This window comes from Ciona robusta, chromosome 4, assembly GCF_009617815.1.
Source record: "Ciona robusta chromosome 4, ASM961781v2".
NCBI classification, from domain to species: Eukaryota; Metazoa; Chordata; class Ascidiacea; order Phlebobranchia; family Cionidae; genus Ciona; species Ciona robusta.
Window position 1 is genome coordinate 5774614 of NC_143238.1, and position 21810 is coordinate 5796423.

Genomic DNA, 21810 nt, shown 5'->3' on the forward strand with positions numbered 1-21810 from the left:
CTGACGGAGCTGCTTCAAAACAAAGAACCGGAAAGGAAGTACTCGCTAAAAGAGTCGCGAAATAAACGTGGTGTCACATTTACTACCGTTGCGCGGGTGGTAAAGTGTTATCTTAACTGCAGTTCTTTCGTTTTTTAGGTTTTTCTTTTTAAATGTGTAAGCGTATACTGTTATTTTACCGTATAGTTGTGTTGTAGACTTTATTATTATGATATTTGCAATGATTTTTCAAGGTTCCTACATATATAAGTATGTTTATTACTATTTCTGCAGATAGTTGGTACAGGAGGCTTGATGTTGGTGTAATATTTCGATCATGAAATTTCTAGTTGCATTTTGCTTGCTGCAAATTGTAGTCGCACAGGACGCCGTTATTTCTAACTCTGACATTGGAAGAGTCCCAGAGATCCAGGGCAACATTGTGCAGCAAAGTATCATTCAACAAGATAGCGCAAATGTGGTAAAGGAAATTCCCATCGCAGTCTCATTTCCACGTGGAAATTACCAATGGTATATTCTTTAAAGCATTGCTGTATTTTCATGTATTCTATTGCATTGCAGCCTAATACTGCATTGCCAATGTTAGACAATATGTGGCCACCCCTTTAACCCAATAAGCTATTCGTGGCTTTTTTTCTTATATAGATTCATTATCATTCTGTAGTAAATTTCTTTTACTCTGTATTTTTAACCATTTTGCATTTTTTTGAATATAAACTATAGATACAAACACTTCAGTCCACCTATGCCACATTTTAAAAATAAATTCTAAAAAAAGTCAAAACCAAAATTATTCATCTATTAATGTCGTTGATCATTGCTTCTCTCCACTGTTTTGTCAACACATTGTGCAAATGTTCATTGCTTATTCAGCTAGTGAAAAGTGATTCACTATTAATATGATTTGAAATGTTATGATTATAAATGTTTTGTGCGTTATATGTTCAGTATATTAAAGTAGAGCAGGGCAGTATCAACTATCATTATATATATATATACATAAAAGCCTGTTTCTGTTGTTTATGTAACTTAAATCTGCTTAGTTGTTTTATATCAGAAAGCATACCATGACTTCATTTATTAAAGCCTTGTAATCATTTGTGATGGTTTCTGCTATACTGTTAGTGTTTTACTTCATTATGTATGAATACCGCTTCTTTACTTTTTAAAAATTGTGTTAAAGTGGTTTTCCTAACATTGTATTTTGAAATATATAAATAATTTAAAAAAAAAGTATAATCCTTAAACTTTCATATATAGTATAATATAGTTACCTTATAATAGGTACTGCATGTCCAATATTATAATAAAGCTTTGCAGTTTTCACATCCCTATGTGAAATGTAGTCTGATGATAATAACCACAGACAAACATATATACACCTAATAAAAATGTCTTGTTTCAGGTTTTTTTCCTTCATGGATTCTTCAAGAATCTCAACTTTTGTGATCGCCATATTACTCATCGTGTATGGCAGTTTCCGGTAAAGTTCTATTTTCTAATAAATATTCTTAGAATAGGAGTCATATTCTGCCTTATATAAATCTGAATCAGTATCGGGGAATGATTGTATCTGTATGGGAAGGATTATGTAATGAGAAATTGGTAAAATAATGCATTTTATTTTTATGTTGCTGATTGTCTTGCATTACTTTTGTTTCTACTTTCTACAACCATTGTAGTAAATCTTACCATTAAGAATGTACCATATCTCATTTAATATAATTAGTGATTACCAATGTCAAAGCTTTAATATGTGTATGTTTTGTGTGTAAAACATTTTATGGAAATATAGAAATATAATGTTTTTCACACACAGAACATTATATTTCTATATACTGGTACAGTGGTACATATATATATCCATAGAATATTCCATGTTATTGTATATGGCTGGTGTGTTAATATTGCATTAATTACAGTTTTCCAGTCTTCTAGGATGACATTAACAGTGTTTATTGTCTTATATATAAACACACGATTATTCCCCCTGGGATATAATACATTACTACCTGATCCAAATGTGTATCATATGTTCACATACCCTACTGCAGACAGGAAAGGCTGCATTTATCCTCATTTAGTTCTCATTTTACCCATTTAATTGTTTGCTTGTCCTCAATCTGTCTTAACTTGATACCTATTTCCTCTGTTCCTTTGAGACATGTCAGTTTTATTTAACTTATATTGTTTAAATTTCATCGCAGTTCATTAAATATGGAGCATGAACAAAGTGCACGTGAAAAAAGTGATATTCTAAATAGTGAAAATTGTAAGTATACCATTTGTTTTTAGCTTAAATTTTTTCAAAGCGCATGTTATGCGTATTTGAAATAACCCAACGCTGTGTTTAAATCGTGTTATCGATTCCCAATCGGTTTGTTCATTTGTGAGAAATGTCTTGAAATACAAAATAATTCATACAACATACATTTTTATTCCTTACAACACCTGTTCCTATTTGGGAAAGATTAATCGCATTTAGAAACTATAAAGTATCAATTTTTATTGCAGTAGTTAAAGTTATAGCATTGATGTTGACACTCCATCCTCATAACTATGTTGTCTGCCATAGTTTGTCCCCAGGCTAACTTACTACAGAAAAACTAACCAGTCCTTCATATTTTTGCTGTCTTTCTATTTTGGTTTACAACACAAGTTCAAACTAATTGTATCAGGGAAAATCTGTTTTGTTTCTCCCATTGTGTATTTTAAAATATAGGCGTATTGCCCATATACAAAAAAATGTAAAATTCTTTAAAAGTTTGTTTTGTCCCTATTTGTGTAATCAAAAACTAATATTTGATTAGTTTGCTGATTTTCTTTTTCATTAAATGTTGTTTATAATCATTCACCTGGCACATATATTAATTATGTATAAGTTGCTGATTTTATTCATTATTTATCACCTTGCTCACTGCCAAGTATAGATTAAACAAAACCATTGCTTTGCGAATTTGTATAATATAACTTGTATTATTCTAAGTTACTCTTATGTAAGTGTCAAAAATGAAAATCAAGTATACCTTCTGCATAAGCACGAGTCTTCATTACTATGATGTCATAAAACATGGTACTGTTATAGTGTTATGTCATAGTTTATGAACGTTGGGGTTGTTAAGAAATCCAAATGTCACTTGTTTCATATAACATCTGTTGTATGAATAGTTGTGAGGTCACATAGGTCTCCAAGGTAATACGCACTTGTGTGGAGCATAACAACTGTTCATGACTATGCAACATCCATATGCCAGCTGTCATACTTCATACATATTTACTTATGTGTAACTTGTGTTTTTATTTGCAGCCATGTTTCAACATTTATGAATATGTATCTATGACTTCAGTTGTGTATTTATTTACAGCAATGTTTCGCCATATACATATTTACCAATGTGTAACTTCACTTGTGTATTTGTTTACAGCAACGTTTCAAACCATTGATACAACACAAGCAATCTGCCTTCCCATTGGTGCATCTGTTTCACTTCTCATTATGTTTTTCTTTTTTAACTCCATGCAAGTGGTGTTTGCAATTTGCACTGCCGGTAAGTTAACTTACAAAAAACAAATGCAAAGTTATATTTTATAATCAAAGTAACTTTAACCGATTGGTTTTGCCATTTACTTAATTCAATATATATTGATATATATAAATATTATATAATTACACACGCCACACACCCCTTTATTCACACACCTATGCAAATAAAAGGATATTAGCTATATATTTATTAAATTCCATTAAGTTGTGGTAAAGGGAATTTGAACTTATTAATTTTTATTTATAGAAAAGTGTTTTACCCTGTAAGTGGGTCAATGTATAAGCATTATATTAATCATATTTGTATTTCACATAATTTGACATTGAGTAATTTTAATAGAAGAACGTTTGTAGTTTGTACAGCTTATTGTAAAAGCAGATGTCCATAAGCAAAGCTAGGATGGTATATTAACCTAAGCAAACAGAGACTTGTATGTTCTTCGTGGGTTTTCAAACAAGCTGACAATATTACTTTTTATATCGTTATCAATATTTATTGTGTTTACAGTTTTAGCTGCATCAGCGTTTGCTTTTCTTATGCTACCTATGTGTCAGTATCTATTAAGACCATGCGGATCCACTAATAAGTGAGTGACATGTTTTAGCTTAACTTTACAACTTTGTGCCGCTATTTGCATGTTAGAAGATTGGTCACAAGCTGTTTAAATCTAATTTACAGAATAACATAACCTGGCCTAAAGCATTTTACTATAAACTAAATTACACTTTAGACTTACCAGTATAGGCAGTAGGAATATAACACACATTGTGTGACTGTTTATGTCCCCTTGCCATTGTATTCACACCTTTTAATTTTAATTTTATAACAAAGTTTAATTTTATAACGTTTAATTAAATTTTTATTTTTATTTAAAGTTTAATTTTATAACATGCATTACACTTTAGACTTACCGGAAAAGACATTAAGATTATAATATTACATTGTGTGACTGTTTATGTCCCTTTGCTGTAACAATCATACCAATTTTGTTTTTTGCAATGCATTATTTACATCAGGTTATCATTTGGTTGCTGTGGAAGATTTACACCTGCTGAGTTGCTTTCATTGGCGTTATCCATTATGTTTGTATCAGTGTGGGTATTTACTGGTCACTGGATATTAATGGATGGTGAGTTTTGATAACTGCTGTGTAAACATTGATTGTATAACTTGCTTTATTCTCGCGTCGTGGGAAAAAAATAGTCGCTATATAACACGGGTTTTCTGTTTTTAACATTACTATTGGTAACGTAATTTAGAGAATCTCTGTCCAAATAATGGCTGTTAAAATACACCAAATGTTTGGGTAAAAAAGTATTATTACAAACTAAGAATGTTGTTATGTAGTTAGTAAAGATTTGTTACATTATGTAGACCATAACGAACGCGTGTATGATGTTATTGCATTTATGTATGTCACCAGGTCATGCTGTCACCAGGTACTGGTACAAGACATGTAGTGTCCAATGTGTGTGTTTACGGTTTTATTATGTTTTGACTCTTATTTTACAGTTATCCAGCTGCTATTTTTATTCTAGCATTAATTTGTTGTTATTTTACAGTCATACCAACTGCTATTTTAGTATTTTTACTCTAGCGTTGATTCGTTGTATTGTACAGTAACTCGCGTTGTACAACATACAGCTTATTATTTTTACTATGGTATTAATTTAATTTGTTTGTTATTTCTCAGTAACTCTTGTTGTACACCATACAGCTTGGTAAAGTTCTAACTTGTTTCTTTTCCAGCACTCAGCATGGGTTTATGTGTGTCCATGATTGCTTTACTGAGACTGCCAAGTTTAAAAGTGTCATGCCTCCTGCTATCTGGTCTTTTAATCTATGATGTTTTCTGGGTTTTCTTTTCCTCGTATTTGTTCAACGCAAATGTGATGGTACAAGTTGCTACAGCACAAGCTGATAACCCGGTAAGTAAAGTAATCAAGTTACAATTTAATTTCAACCATATAGGGTATATATATAACTTCTTTAAGTCTCCTTTTTTAAAAAAAAACAACAATTTCAACTGAAATCTTAAGTGAGGTCTCATTAAAATCACAAGTTGTTTTAATATAAAGTTGTGATAGCTGGTGAGATCATACTTTAAGTAGGTTTTACAACACTATCGTTATGGTTTAAAATTTTATGTTTATTGTGTGCTAATGTGTGGCATGTGACTTAAATTAGGTTGTAAAAGTCTTTAATCTTTTTATAACTGTTTGTTCAGTGATAAGCAATTCTTAGGACTCAGTTAGACAAATATTTTATTTGCCAATTTCTTGATTACTTAACAGGTTGGGATTCTTGCTCGTAAATTCAACCTCGCTGCAGCAAAAGATGCCCCACAGTTGTCTTTACCCGGCAAGCTGGTATTTCCAAGGTACATTTATTTTAAACGACATTTCAGCATCTCATTTGGTTATAAAAATCGTTGTGTATTTCCGACATCACATCTGGTACATTAGTTTTAAATAGCATTTTAGCAGCTGTTATGCTATCTGGCATAATGTAAATAATTTTGAGCAGCTCATCTGGTGTAAAAATTGTAGTGTATTTCCTACGTTTCGTCTGCTATTCGGCAAGACTTTATAAGAAATGTTACAGATGGCAAACGAAACAACTGAAATACAAGTTTTTTATACTAGCTAAAAGATTATTTACATTATGCCTGGTTTATTAAAAGTAACATAATTTTTTAAACATAAAAGTAACAGAACTTTATTAAAAGTAACAGAATACATTAATTTTGTAAAACTTGTAAAAATTTTGTAAATTAATTTTGTAAAAATAAGTAAATTATATCAGATATAGATGTATGTACCGAATTCTTGGCATCATTAAGCTTGTACACAGCAGACTTAGTGGTTTGGGAAATAAATAAATTATCATGTTATGTCTGTAAAGAGAAATACACCATGTGAATAGCATATCATTATTTCAAGTAGACATGCCATTCATTCATACAGTTACTGCTTATTTCATCCATGATATTACAGTATTTTCCTTTGTTCAAGTGATATTTTCAAATACATAATTTTCATTTTTTTTCAGTGCTAACATCCATTATTAGCAATATGAAAGAGCTTTAACTTGTTAATATTTAATATTTTATATAAAGGAGCAAAATTGTGTTAGCCTATATTTTATTTCATAACCTTTTATGACATATTGACTGCTATAATCTGTATCAAATCACAAAACTCTACCTTTCTTCATATATCAAAAAGCTTACAGATAATACCTTTCTCCTTTCCTTGTTACAAAACCTATCAATTCACACCAAAAATTAATGAAACTTAATTTTGGATACAATTCATATAGGTATCCCAAATTTTATTCCTATTTTTAAGTTATTTTGAACCGCATACTAACCTACTTTCCGTGTAACATAATATATCCATTACATAAAAAGCTATTAACCAAGCATAATTTTGTGAACGTTTTTTATTAAAAATTAAAATTCGTTTTTAATCTTGTACAAATGTATAAAAAACATTATTAGCAAATTAAATAAGTAACACAATTTTTGACCAGATTTTACTTTTCAGTTCATTTGACCCCAACTCAACAAATGATAGATTCAGTATGCTTGGTATGGGTGACATTGTCATGCCTGGTCTCCTGTTATGTTTTGTACTCCGATACGATAATTATAAAAAGAGGAAGTTAGAAGGAGAAACATATGCCCCGTCCTCACCTGGGAATCTTATTTACAGAGTTCGATATTTTCACTGCACACTTGTAGGATATTTTATAGGTGTGTATATCTGTCTTAATGTAATTATCCGTTAGTTTACTCTAAATTTGATTTTGTATTTTTGCAATCATTCAATCACTTTAATATATTCTTCTGATCTTTATTATGTTAATTGTTGTTGTTATATTATTTCTTTTTAATTTAAACATATAATAAATGATGAATGTAACTTGTTTTATCCTTGCTTAGTCGGGAAACAATACCCGTTATAAAACGAGCGTTCTGTTCCAAATACCTTGTGGCAGCTTACAAGTTACCACTTACCATGAATGTACCTTTGTATGATTCATTCTTGGTTTTGCAGTAATTTAATTATCTTAATATCTTCAGCTAGTTCCTTTACATTGTTAAACATTTTATTAATTAGTTTCGTTTACAGGATTAGTCACGGCAACTGTTGCTTCGGAGATAAACAGCAGCGCACAGCCAGCTTTATTATATCTTGTGCCATTCACATTACTGCCACTTGTTACTATGGCTTATATCAAGGTTCGTATATGTTTAATAAAACCTCTCATATTGCAGTGGGAATATGGGATGTACATTTTTAAGTGGCTACTTCGTACATGAAGTCTATTTAGCGTTAAATATGTTATGATTCTATCTCTATGTGAATGAGAGCTTGCAGTGTGGCACGCCATGGGTCCTAGGATTCTGGTCAGGATTGATTCATTACCCCATATGTTATTATTACAATAAGTTATATGATGTTATTTTACTTTAATAAACGTATTGGCATGTATTACTAAGTAGTGGCATATTTTCACATCTTTTAAATTCTATTTAGCTTTAGATATAATATGATTCTTGCACTTAATTCAACGTGTTTTACCGAATGTTTAATTTGTTGCCATATCCTGTCTTTTCAGTTTAAATACTTCTATCTAAATCTTTGCTACCGAAGAAACAAATCAAGTTATTATTCATATATTTAATATTATTAACTGCTATATTTACTTTGATAAACAGGGTGACCTGAAGCAAATGTGGAATTCTCCTTTCAAAGTTGTAACTCAGCGATTTATTGAAGTATGATGCAGCGAAATACTAAACTAGTTAAACATACTAGAACATTACTGATCATGACTAGAACAATACAGTTTTCCGATTTGTTTTCTCGCAAAACTATTTGACTCTGATCACTGTTCCAACTATATGTTACAGCACAGTTTCATGAACGCACTCCTGTTTCTAGGATATACAAGTAGTTGTGCAATTCATTTCCTGTTATAGGTGTTGGAATTGATTTATGCCACAGGCGTCCACATTGTAATTTCATATTAGCTATTAAGTATAAATTTGAACTGTCATTTATACAACAAAATCGTGTTTACAAACTTTTTCACGTTTACTTTTACATTTAAATGTGTATCATATACCTTATCACCAATATTTGGGACATTTTGTCGCTTATTGCAGTGTTTTTTTCATGTTGTTTTGTAAGGAATACATCATGTTTGTGTACTTAAATGAAATAGGTGTAGTCTAATCATTTAGAAAAAAGTATAGGCAGTAAAATCTAAAAATTATTTTTGTCAAGGTCTTATTATAACCATAGGTATCTAAACATATGTTTAGGTATTTATTTTATAACCCAAATGTTTCAATTCGGTAATAGCAGAATTTATATACGAACTCTCAGTAATAGATATACAAAAGAATTTCGTATAGTTTGGTTGTGTTATAATGCGCTATATGTAATAAAATAAAGAGATATTCAAGATTTTTTGTTACGTAGGGTAGCTTACATCGTATGTGATTTAGCTTATGTTATGATTTCTATTTTTTAATGGGGATTTCCCGTATGACGACTATAGTTTGTCAGTTGTTTGATTTGGTAATAGATTTAAAATTAAAAGAAATATAAAATTGTTGCAATGTTTTACTCTTGGAGTATAGTGTTCTCTGTGGCAAAATTTTAATGTTCAACCATATTTAAAAACAAGAATTATTTCTGTAGCAAGCATTTTTAGGCAGGCGTATTATTTTAAAGGACTTTAATTTTAGATTGTTTTGTATAAGTTAACCGTTGCTGCTAGTTGCCTATTAGCGCGATGGCGGAAAAGCAATCTGGTTTAAAACCTCCGTCGAGAATAGGAAAGCCTGGTGCAATATTAATGGGTAAGATGAGTGGGAAGTAAAGCCATAACTCGTATATAGGTCTTAATATAATTTGTACTTTCTTTTCACCTAACTTTTTTCTTATGGAAAGTATGTTTTAATGCCTTGATGTATGTATATATATGTTTAATGGATAATGTAGCCTTTTCAGCATTATTTCATTATCATAAATTTTATATTCATTATCATTTCAGCATTTCAGCATTATTTCATTTCATATATCTTTACTCTGTTATTTTACTTCATTACTTATTGTGGAACATTTAATATTTGTGATACATTTAAACCAGGAACAAAAAGTATTCCTGCACAAAAGGCACCTTCATCTACAAATAGTAACTCCAATGCTGCATCGAACTTTATTATAGGTTTGTATTTTTTGAGTCAAGTTTTAGTAATACATAAAAAAGTTTAAGGGTTTAAATCTTCCAATTTCAAAAATTAGTCTAAGAAATAAATGAAGGTTAACATTTTTTTAAGAAAAATATTATTGTATTTTTATTTGAATTCATTAAAATATATTTTGAATAATTTTAGGTGACAAAGTAATACTGAGTGGGTCAAAAGTTGGTCGCATTCAGTTCTTGGGTGAGACAGAATTTGCTCCTGGTCAATGGGCAGGTATTGTATTAGAAGATGCAGTGGGAAAGAATAATGGATCGGTGGCTGGTGTGCAATATTTTCAGGTTAGTGTTTCATTTGGGTTAATTTAACTTTTACTTTATTTAATTACTATAGATTGGTGTTTCACTTGTAAAGTGTTTCAGAAGAGTTGTTGTTTCTTTTTTTTATGTATTGTCTACTTAGTTTGTAATTTCTGATATATATACTGTTATACAAGTAATGTACTGATTCAGTACGGTAATAAATGTGTATGTTTATATAGCCTACTGAAATACTAATAAATGTTATAAATATACATGCAAATTTTAGTTGAAATGTTATTATACTTTTTTTTAAAATAGGTAGTAAAACTGTTTACATATTTGTCCTTTATTATAAATACCAATTTTAGTTAAATTTGTGCTGCTCTCCTATTGATTGGTTAATGGGAAACGTAACTCTTTACATATTCTTTATTCACAGTGTGAACCTATGCATGGTGTGTTTGCAAGACCAAGTAAACTGGTTCGAGCAAACAATGAAACTGCTGGAAACACCACAGGTGTGAATATAATGCTGGTTGTAATGTTTGTTATATTTATTTTGAAAGCTAATGTATAAATACTTTTAGCTTTAGTGCCTGAATGTTTGTTAGATTTAATTTATGTTTATGCATCTGTATTAAACTGTGATGTCTGAAATACTGTAGGTTTTAAGCTTTTACATTAAATTTTTCTGAATATAGTTTAAATTTTAAATCAAAATTCAGATCTAATATTCTGCATAATCTGTTTAACAGCACAGAGCCAATGAATGGTTTATGTAAGACACTTATGCTTCTAATCTGTTTAACAGGCAAATCCACAGTTACTACAGTGAAACCACCATCTACATTATCCAAACCAAAATCAGCCACTGCTGTCAAAACTGCTCCTCTTACAATAGCTAACCTCAAAGCATCAACCGGTGAAACTCCTACTCATGAAAGAAAAAAAAAAGGTTTTTACTATTTACCTGTGGTGTTCATATTGTTTGACAAAGTGCCACGGCACAGTGGTTAGCAAACCTTACTTGATCCCCAAGGATATGGATTTAAGACTCGAAGCTGCTTTCATTGTGGGCATATGTTTGCTTGGACAAGACACTTACCGTTAATTACTTCAACCCAGTGGTTAAGGAGACACTGGGTTGTCTAAATTTAGCCATACATAACATAACATAATTGTCCACAAAGCTATTATTCGTAAGCAGTGTATGTAACAGAACACCCCTGTTCAATACAACTTTCATTGCCCCTATAAATAAATCAGTTACTTTTATTCACTCTATCAGGTATAAGAAGTCCAGCATCAAGTATTCGAAGCTTAAAGTTTGGAGGTTTAGGTGATGCTTCTAGTGTTCGTTATAATGAAGATATTAAAGTAGGAGACAGAGTTAATGTTGGTGACTCAAAAGTTGGTAAGTTTCTCCATATTATCTGCCTTAATTAACCTACTGATAATACAATGATATAATAAACGTTTCCGTCCTAAAAGCTGTATGGTTTAATGTACGTCGTTTAGTTGTCAGCACTCATTGTTATTTATCCGTTTTCTGCTTTTTAAGTTTCCATAAAAACAACTTTTTCTGTTGTCATTAACTATTATTACTTTTTCATATTTCTTTTATGTTTTTTTTTTGTGTTTTCAACCATTATATTGTAGGAACGGTTCGTTTTGTTGGTGAGACTGAGTTTGCGAAGGGTTGTTGGGTTGGGATTGAACTTGATTCAGCGCAAGGGAAGAATGATGGATCTGTTGCTGGAAACAGGTGAAGTTTTCTATCTATAGTTAAACTTCATCAAATAAATATATAATTTTTATTTTTAATAAATCAACTATAAGCGTATTGTTTCTTTAGGCAGTCTAGTTGATGTACTAAAATTGCAAATCGAAGTTCTGTAAATACCACATGTAGTCAAGCGCAATCATGTGTTACAAATAAAGAAATAGCATTAACAATGCAATAGTAACAAAACAATACAACAACATAACAATATTTATGATATGTTTTGATGATAACAATTTTACCTTTTATTTCCAGGTATTTTACCTGTGAGGCAAACTTTGGGCTTTTTGCATTACGCCATAAAGTTAAAAAAGTGACTGGAACTGGTAAGTAATTATGTATATCTCATTCAAGATATAGATTTATTCTAAATTTACTTTTATAATGAGATTTCACTGAGTATTGAAAATAGAGATACAGACTGTGTTTATATATATGAATTTGGATTTTTCCTTTAATAAAATTTTCTCTTTTAAGTGGCAAAGAAAACAGCACAGAGTGCCGTAAAGAAGAGGCCGACAGTTAAATCACCTGGCAGTTCAGCTTCATCTGTTAGCAGCGTAACTTCAATACCAAGTCTACGCAGACCATCCAAGGTACCTCAGTAATCTAATTCATTGCACAATTTATTTATATCATGGAGGCACGGTGCTATGAATATTGATCTGTTACTGTGAATACTAGAATACACCATTGTTATACAAAATTACACTTTACAAAAGACAAAAACAAGAGTAAATTCCTTTTCGGAGTAGATTCTTTTTTGATCTTTTTTATGTCATTTTTTTGTTTGTTTGATTACTTGTCCCTATATTAGTTTTTGAGCCTTTTTTTCCCCACAGTTGCAGTCGGAAGTATCTTCCAGATACAAACAGAAGACGGCAGCTACTGGTGTGCAAGCTCTGCAAGAAGCTTTGGTTGAGAAACAGCAACATGTTGAGTCCCTGATAGCTGAGAGAGACCAGGAGAAAAGTGAACTTATGGAAGTCAATTTAACCGCTGCGATGAAACAAGATCAACTTAATAAACTACAAGAAGCGCATGATCAGGTATATTCATTAGAAATTTAGGGGTAAATTCTCTTTCCCTTTTTGTAACAAAAATATTTTTATTAAAAAAGAACAGTTTTAATTAAATAAACATAGCTTTTTGATGGTTAATCGAGGTTTTGGTGATTGACTGTATATTAAATGTACTGACATAAAATAATCCTTACTTTTTTTCAATTATTTTTATTAATTCATTTGACTATGGCTTTCATTTTTCAGTTTGTGAAAGAGAAAGAATCTCAACTTGACCAACTCCGGAGGTTGGTGGAAGAGGCGGACCTCGAGAAGGTCAAGTTGGCTCAGGATCTTGACGAGGAGAGAAGGAAAGCGGAGGATTATCAATTCCAACTGGAGGAGGGACAGATTATCAAAGATGATATGGAGGTACGTAGAATAAGGATTTTGTATGTTATATATTTGTTTATATATGTTTGGGTGGGAATTTTGTATTATATATATATATATATTATTTTTATATATATATTTATATATATATATTTGTTTGTATACGTTGGGAATTTTGTATTATAGCACTGTAACAAAGTTGTGTGTTTGGATAAGACGTTATATGAATAATTCATAATGTTTAAACTTTTTTAATCAGTTACCACTGACAGTTTAATCTCATAGATTTCTTATTGATTAGTTGTGAAGATATTTATCGATTTTGCTTCTGTACATTGAATAAACAATCCATATTTACTAAATACAACATTAGACAAGTTTTTATTTACTCTTTCTATTTATTTTTATAAGTTCTGAAATACAGACATTGTATAAATGTTCCGAATATTGCTTATGTATAAATATGAACTTGCATGAGCATGGTTGCTTTTGTGCCTTACCCATGCATCCAAATGCTTAACCATGGTTTCCAACACAAAACACCAAACACATAATTTTCTGCACCCCTTAACCGCAACCCAACCCAACCGCAACCCAACCCAACCTAATTCTCTAGTTTACTTCTACCCTTACGCCTTACCTTACCAATACTGAAGGGCAAAACCCAAACCCTGATACCTAGGGATGCACATTACAGAATATTTATTTCGAATCTAGAATTTTTTTATAAAATTATTACTTTTATAAAATTGTTAAATTACGTTAAGAGATGACGTGTGATGAGGTCATTAAACAGAATACCGAATCCCATAATTGAATTCGAATACAAAGGGATTTTAATCTTACGGATTGGAAATTCTATAATGTGCATTCCTACTCATACCCACAGTCCGTGACAATCATTCTTGTCTATGTTGTGAGGTCTTTCAGCCATTAACAAGTCACCCCGATACTCACAACCCATTAGACCACTTGGTTGTGGAAATGTCTATAAAGTGTCTTGCACAAAGACACACACACTTATTGATATCAGTATCTGTCATACCTTTTCACCTACAACCCCATAAACCCCTTTTGAATACCCCATCCCCCAATCTCATACACCTACCTCTGCCCATACACCCCAACCCTTAATACTCCAACCCCATACACCCTAAGAAACCCTTAAAACCCCATACACCCCACCCCAATACAGGCACTACTAACCCCACTAAACACAGGCCGAGTTGTCAAAACTTCGATCATCTGTCACCGAGCTTAACTCTGGACTTCACATTGAACGAAGCAAGTCACTTAGCTTACAAACAAGCTTAGAGGATACTAGGGTAATGCTCTAAATCATAAATAGAACCTGTAGAACTGCTACAATAGAAAATGATGTAAAAAAATCCAAACTTGCTCAAATTACAAAAGTATAATACAGTAGGGTGGGGAAGACGGGATACCTTTAGCACATAATATCCAAATATCCTGATCTTGTTTTAAACAGTTAACAACTGTCTATGGGAGTCGTGAGGATACGGTTTTATAATTCTTTAAATGTTCTTTATTTACTACCAAGTGGGACAAGAAAATAGAACTAAAAGGTGTCCCATCTTCTCGCAACCTACTATATATTAAATTAATATATTGGTTTTATTTTTTGCCTTGAAATTTTGAACTTGATGAACACACTGTGAGATTGTTGCCACACACATTGTGTGATATCATTATTTCAACTGTGCATGTCTGACTGCTAATCTATTTGAACTTTTAACTGCATGTAGGTTTTGAGCCTGAATTAATAAAATATAATAACATGGTATGGCCATATAATCCACTTTTAAAGGCGTCAAACTTTTTTAAATGCAGAGAATGCATGGCTAGTTAAATGTACATTTGTATGGTACAAATCTTACTTATTGGTTGTAATGTTTGCTAATTAATTCTGGGAAAATCCCGACGCAGGCCTGCCTACCCAAGTTTGGCACCTATGCCTTCTGTTGAACCAAATATTTTTGCTGAATTTTGTTAAATATTTAATTTAAACCGTAATGGTAAAAAATTGACGAGGTTAATTTGGGAATTATTAAGTGATTGAAACCACATAATGTTGATTATGACATCACACCAGGCGTTAACTGTTGATGATAAATCTGAGTTGAATCAACTCCGCATTGAAAGAGATGAAGCGCAACAACAAATTAATCAACTAAATCAACAAGTTGAATCCCTAACTGTAAGTTTTGGTTCATTTTTTTTGTTATGGAAATCTTTATGTTTTCATGGTATTATATTTGATAGGATTTTACGTTACAGTTCCAAGTTGCTGAGATTATATAGTACAGTACAATGTCTTTTACAGAACCTTTTATATAGCAAATTGTTAGTCTTTGTACAGAAATGCTCTGTGAACTTTACAGTCTGTACAAAAAAAGTGTAAAGATTAGTTTTAATAACCCTACCTCACATCTGCACATGTATTATATCTATTATTCCAAACCACAGGAGCAAGTTAACAACTCCCCAGTGTTTGAACTTGAGGAACAATTACTTGAATCAAAGTCATCATTGGAAGAAACAGAAGCTACAATTGCCCAGATGAAGATAAATGTTGAAACAGCTGAACAAGAAAATATTAAACTTAAAAACTTAATTGAGGATTCAGTAAGTTGTTTTGTTTAATTTTTTTGTGGTAATGTTTTTTGTCAGTACTTTGTAGTAAATTCTCTCATATACTTGACTTTTATATCCAGTTAAAGTGCATTAGGTAGGCTCATTAGTGTAGAAATCTACACACCTGTCTTAAAAGATATTTTTTATTGCCCAAAGTGTTTTCATAAAACAGTTTATTCTAAAATTTGGGACCATGTTTTTCCACAAACAGTTGCAGAAACACAGCGAGGAAACTTCCGAATTAAAGAATCAGTTGAAAATTCTTGCGGAAAAACGTAACGAACAGTTTACTGCTGTAGATGCAGTGGCAGAAAAAGAAAGGTATTTAGTTATTTCAAGTTTTATTTTCCATTAAATTAATAAAACAATTTAAGCTAAACCACCATAAAAATGAGAATTTAAACATTGTTTGAATCTTAACTTACATAAGCACATTCACTTAAACTTTTACGTTTTTGTTGCTTTTAGACAAATCTCATCATTGGAGCAAGATCTTCTGAATGCCAACCAATCTTTGGAAAGTATAAAAGTAAGACTTTACTCTAATACTTTATATTCTATATCCTCATGATTTCTTAGCTTTATACACAATACCATATCACCATTGACATGCCCAGCATTGTGGCACGACATGGGACCTAGGGTTTAGGCCAGGAATGGCCTATTAAAACCTCTGTCAGTAGTAACCATCACCCCAACACCTCAATCTAATATTGTATTCACAATTTACTAGGACATACCCGCTCCATTATATTAGGGATTTGGGAACAGAAGGATGATCACTGATTTTTTTATTATTAGGAGGAAAAGAAGAAAACGGAAGAAGAGGTTGAGAGGATGATGTTGGAGATGAAGTCTCTCAATGAGGATCGGGAGAAGTTGGAGCAAAGTTGTAAAGAGGAGATAAAGCAGAAGATCAACCTCCAGGAAGAGGTTGAGAGGTTCAAAGAGTCCTTGGATGCAAAAGATGCGGAGTTTGGGAAGATCAAGATCAGTTTAGACGAGAGGTTGAAGATGATTGAAGAGAAAGATCAACTTTGTTCGCAACTTAATCAAAAGTTGGATGTTGCTACAAGTTGTCAACAACAGGTGAGAATTTGTGGAAAATAGATTTTAAAACATATTTTTTTGTAGCTATCTATTCATTTGTAAATTCTATTGTATTATTATACGTTGGTGAGGTCCTTGTTGACTTAGGATATAGACCAGTTAGTTTCATGTTCCTATATGTCTGTTTATAAAATTGTTGTTACGCCTTTTTCTGTTGATTGAATTCTTAAAATTTAACTAGCTACTTAAAAAATTCACTGTGTTTGTTTGGCAGTTTATGAAACACCATTTATTTAACTTAACTGTAAGGATCTGGGGTTACGAAAATGACTTTGGTTGGACTTGTATGTTATCTGTTAAGTTTCATAACACCAGATCCTCATTTAACTGAATGTTTTAAATTCAGCTTCAAACACAACTTGATTCTTGTAACGAAACATGGCAACAAAAGTTCAATGAATCAAATGAAAAAGTTCAAAATCTGGAAGCTACTCATGAAACTGCTATGCAAAAGGTAAAGATAACTGTTAAAAATATTTTGATACAGGAAAAACACAATTTTTTTATGTTTGGAGAAGTTTTTTATTGAATATGCAGCTGTAGTTTTTACTTTTTATAACTAGGAAGTTTTGGGCATATTTTATCTATAATAGCTTGTTTTTGTTCAACCAACTTTCAATACTGTACTGTAAAAGAAATAGAAATTATGTAATAATCAATGCTAAACAAGTACATTCTGTTACATTTATAAACATGAAGTTTTAAGCATATATTATTTATCGTATGTTTCAATGCTTTTTGTTTAGCTAATTTTTATTACTTTAAGGAAAGAGCTAAACAAAAATTATGTAATAAACAATGCTTTATAAGGCTAGTTAAAACTTCTTGTTACACTGTTCAACCAATTATTTTGTCACAGGTGGAGACAATAAAGTCAAAGAATGAATTGTTGACGAAACAAAACGTCGATTTGCAACAAAACCTGGATGTTATGAGTAAACAAACGGGAGACAAAGACCAGACTTATAATCAACAATTGTAAGTTGAACATAACTGTTAATTCTTTGTACTACATATTAGGAAAATCTAATTTCTTTTTCTGTTATTTATACTAGGCATATCATAACAATACTCATTTTAAGAATGACTTAATTTTTATGGCAGAAGATATTTTGGTATTTAATAAGCAAGACCTTTCTTTTTAACCTACCAAATTATACTAAACATTTCTAAAATTTATGAAAAATGGTTATATTCAAGAAATTTTACAGAATTTTAAAGAGAAAGTTTCCTGTCAGACTTAATACTTTAAATTTATTTTTCACACTCAATCCTCAATGCTTTTAGAACACGCTAAACCATACATTTTTTTAAACCACTCTATGATTTTCTAATCACAGACAATCAGCAAGAGAAACTATAGAACAAACAACAAACGATCTCATTCTAGCGAGACAGAAATTGGAACAAGTCGAAAAAACAAACCAAAAATTAAATGAGGTACCCTCACTGTAGAAACCGTTGCATTTTGAAGTAGCTGTGGATGGTTGTGTTTGCACTGACATCTTGCTGTAGTCATTTAGATGTTTTCATTTTAATCTAATAATTTAAACAAATATGCACATTATTTGCAAATTTGGCATCATTTTTCTTCAAGCTTTTTACATAGTATGTTTTAAATGGTTCACATATACATACAATAGCAAGAAACAAAATCACATTCATATAAAATAATATAACTGAATGCTTGCCACATACATGGTAAGTTGGGCAAAGCATTTTTTAACCACACCGGACACAGGCTTTGGAAACTCAACTAAAAACACTTCAAACTGAAGAAGAATTGAGGAAAGAAAAAGAATCAAATGTTGATGAATTGAACCAATTGATTTTAACTTTAAAAGAGGTAATATCAAATTATTTGAAAAATGGGCCAACTTTGTGGCCCAATTTCCAGGTTTCATGGCAGACCACGCTGTAGGAGCGGACTTATATAAAATAAAATTTAAAAACAATTTTAAAGGCTGTCTATTCATCATTAAAAAAGTTTAATTTAACGCAACATAGTTTGCTAAACCTTACTGCCTTATTGTTCACCTGTTTAGTGATATGGTTGCAATACTGAAATTGCATCATTTATATTACATGCATTTCGGATAATTGGTCAATTCTGACCTAAATTCCAGGACCCATGGCATGCCACACTGCAGGACCTCACCCACAAAGATTGGGTTATGTTTTATTTATGCTTGTACTTTTTTCAGGCTGCCATGAAACATGAAACTATGCAAGCTGAGCTGAATGAAAAAGTGGAAACAAAATCAAAGGAATTAATATTGCTGTCAACTAAATATGAAGAATTAAACATGCAATACAATGTAGCTGCTGAAGAGGGAGGAAACCTAAGAGAAAAATGTCTCAGTCTTGAACATAAAGAAACCCAGCTTGAAGCAGAAGTAAATAAATGTAGAACGGATTTAGATGAAGCATCAAAGCATACAGAGTCTTTGTTGCAGGAGCTAAAATCCTGCAAGGAAAGATCAAAATCTTATGTAGAGGCAGGGGACAACTTGGCGGGGGAAATGGATGATTTGAAATCTGAACACGATAAGCTGCAGAAACTTCTAGAAGCTTCAAATGCAAAAGTATCTGAACAAGTTAAACATATAAAGGAGCTTGAAGGAAGGTGTTCTATGTTGGGTGAAGATTTAAAGAGTTCTGAATCTGGCAAGGGGGAAGTTATGCTTGAGTTGCAGAACTTGAAGTCACAGAATGATGAAATATTTAAAGAGCTTAATGAAGCTAAATTGTCAATTGAAAAGTTGCGATCGGAAAATGTGGAAAAACAAGAAAAGATGGAAAAAATAGAGGCGGCTTATGCTCAAGATGTAGCAGAAGTAAGTTTTGTTAGAAATTAAGGATATAATCATATTTATACTGTGTGAATTTCTATGTTTTTTGTTATCATTTAGCTATGAATAACCATAACAATATACCGATACAGTAATCACTAATCGGTATTTATTATTTCAATGCTCTTAACCTGTAAAAGTATGTTTATATTTTTGGTTTTCTAATTATTGCATGGGTGTTGTTATTAAATTAATACTGTCAAATTATTGTCTATTTTTGCTTAAATCTACTTTCCAAACAGATGAAAAACAACTTTGAGAAACATGTTCAAGACCTTATGAACCAAGGTGAAGTTTCTTCACAAGAATTATTCACTTATAAACAACAAACAGAAGAAGAGAAAAAGGCAAAAGAAAAACTGAAATCTGAGCTTGGAAGTTTAAACGAAAGTTTATGCTTGGCTAACCAAGAGAAAGAAGATTTATCCATGCAGTTGGAGAAGACTGCAAGTGATGTAGAGGCTCTTCAATGCTCCTTGAAAGAGGAGAGAGGGAATGTGGAAAAACTTGAGGAAAAGGTTGCGGAGGTTGAATTGGTTTTGGGAGGAGAAAGAAAAAAGTTTGAAGATGATAAGTTGGGGATGCAAGGATCTATTGATGATCTTAAGAAGAGTCTTGAGACTAAAAACTCTGAATGTGATAATCTGCAAATTAAGGTGAAAAAAACGGAATCAGAAAAAACTGAGGTTCAAAAATCATTGGAAAATCTGAAAATGGATCTTAAAAAAGTTAATACTGAGTTTTCTGAAGTAAAATCAAAGTTAGAAGAAGAAAATAAAGAGTTGGAATCAAAAAATGCTGAACTTGTAATTTCTGTGGCTGATTTGAGTGAAAAATCTCACCAGGTTTCATCAGAGTTGGATGAACTAAAATCTAAACATGAAACTTTACAACTGTCAGTTCAGCAACAAAAACAGGTAATATTAATTTTTGGAAAATCAAAGTTTTTTTTTATGGGCAAACTGTATAATGTAGTTTTTTTTATATTTTTGTTACTCGGTTCCAATAAAGATTGATTCAAATAGTTTTTGCGAAGTATAATTTCTATACTTTTTATTGCAGAAAGAAACAGAAACTTTATCTTTTGTTGAAAAACTTTTGACACAACTTGACATTGAGAACAATGAATCATATGACTTACCTCAACAGTTTGAACTGATGACTTCAAAATGTATTGGATTGCTAGACGAATGCAAACATCTTGAAGAGACGTATCAGGTCTGTGAAAATGAGAAGACCAATGTGGAGAAACAGTGCACTGAGTTGAGTGGAAATTTCTCTAACCTGGAAATTGAGTTTGAGGGAATCAAAACTGGGATGTATGAGGAGAGAGCTAGGGCAGAAGAATTGGATTCAAAATGTCAAGAATTGACAGAAAAATGCGAAAAAGTAAATTCCGAAAACGTTGCTGTTACTGAGGAGCTTGAAGGCTCAAGGCGGAGCTTAAAAGAGATGACAGCACAGTTGTCTGAACAGACAGCTAAGGCAAAGAAATTGGATGCAAAATGTCAAGAGTTGACAGAAAAATACGAAAAACAAAATTCTGAAAGACTGGTTGTTACTGAAGAGCTTGAAAGCTCAAGGCGAAGCTTAAAAGAGATGACAGCTGAGTTGGCTGATGTGAAACTACAGAAAGAATTGCTGTCAACCAATGCTGAAGATATTGATGCCAAAACTATGCAAGTGAAAGCTATGTATGATGAAGTGCTGCAACAGAATGATCAGTTGTCTGTTCAATTACAAACTGTTGTTACTGAAAAAAATCAAATACAAAGCGATCTGGAAACTCAAGTTAAATCTTCAAATGATGAAAAACAACAAAGTGAACAAGTAAGTTAAGTTTTACTACAATAGTCCAATCCAATTGAATGGAATGTAGTAATTTACCCCAGCGTGGCGGTTCAAAAATAGTCATTATTTATGACACAGTTGTTTTGTTTCAAACA

General features: G+C 31.7%; 2 protein-coding genes across 7 annotated transcripts in view; both read left to right on the forward strand.

Annotated features, from left to right (window-relative positions):
- LOC149737061 (signal peptide peptidase-like 3) lies at positions 1-9424 on the forward strand. The gene is made up of 12 exons (XM_089875976.1): positions 1-138; positions 278-510; positions 1406-1483; positions 2208-2272; positions 3426-3548; positions 4053-4131; positions 4562-4674; positions 5295-5473; positions 5840-5925; positions 7094-7302; positions 7682-7791; positions 8272-9424. Exons 2-12 carry the CDS (start codon positions 317-319, stop codon positions 8335-8337), a joined length of 1302 nt encoding a protein of 433 aa, XP_089732102.1. The 5' UTR covers positions 1-138; positions 278-316; the 3' UTR covers positions 8338-9424.
- Positions 9284-21810, forward strand: part of LOC149737062 (uncharacterized) — a 20435-nt gene continuing 7908 nt past the window's right edge. For 5 of the 6 annotated variants that reach the window (XM_089875930.1, XM_089875931.1, XM_089875932.1 and 2 more), the window contains exons 1-24: positions 9284-9423; positions 9714-9791; positions 9961-10109; positions 10510-10588; positions 10882-11025; positions 11359-11484; positions 11730-11835; positions 12109-12179; positions 12331-12449; positions 12696-12902; positions 13122-13286; positions 14468-14572; positions 15361-15465; positions 15735-15893; positions 16114-16223; positions 16371-16431; positions 16704-16991; positions 17359-17466; positions 17872-17990; positions 18353-18452; positions 18754-18858; positions 19217-19849; positions 20107-20781; positions 20927-21694. In XM_089875930.1, the coding sequence (XP_089732056.1) occupies positions 9357-9423; positions 9714-9791; positions 9961-10109; positions 10510-10588; positions 10882-11025; positions 11359-11484; positions 11730-11835; positions 12109-12179; positions 12331-12449; positions 12696-12902; positions 13122-13286; positions 14468-14572; positions 15361-15465; positions 15735-15893; positions 16114-16223; positions 16371-16431; positions 16704-16991; positions 17359-17466; positions 17872-17990; positions 18353-18452; positions 18754-18858; positions 19217-19849; positions 20107-20781; positions 20927-21694 (4647 nt within the window). In that variant the 5' untranslated portion in view covers positions 9284-9356. The remainder of the gene's footprint in view (positions 9424-9713; positions 9792-9960; positions 10110-10509; positions 10589-10881; positions 11026-11358; positions 11485-11729; positions 11836-12108; positions 12180-12330; positions 12450-12695; positions 12903-13121; positions 13287-14467; positions 14573-15360; positions 15466-15734; positions 15894-16113; positions 16224-16370; positions 16432-16703; positions 16992-17358; positions 17467-17871; positions 17991-18352; positions 18453-18753; positions 18859-19216; positions 19850-20106; positions 20782-20926; positions 21695-21810) is intronic. The other variant, XM_089875933.1, reaches the window with a different exon arrangement.

Excerpts from the sequence above, each read along its gene's own strand:
- LOC149737061 (XM_089875976.1), top strand. The coding sequence starts at position 317 with ATGAAATTTCTAGTTGCATTTTGCTTGCTGCAAATTGTAGTCGCACAG. Across the intron at positions 2,273-3,425 it reads TATTCTAAATAGTGAAAATT|CAACGTTTCAAACCATTGAT; the intron begins GTAAGTATACCA and ends ATTTGTTTACAG. Across the intron at positions 7,792-8,271 it reads TTACTATGGCTTATATCAAG|GGTGACCTGAAGCAAATGTG; the intron begins GTTCGTATATGT and ends TTTGATAAACAG.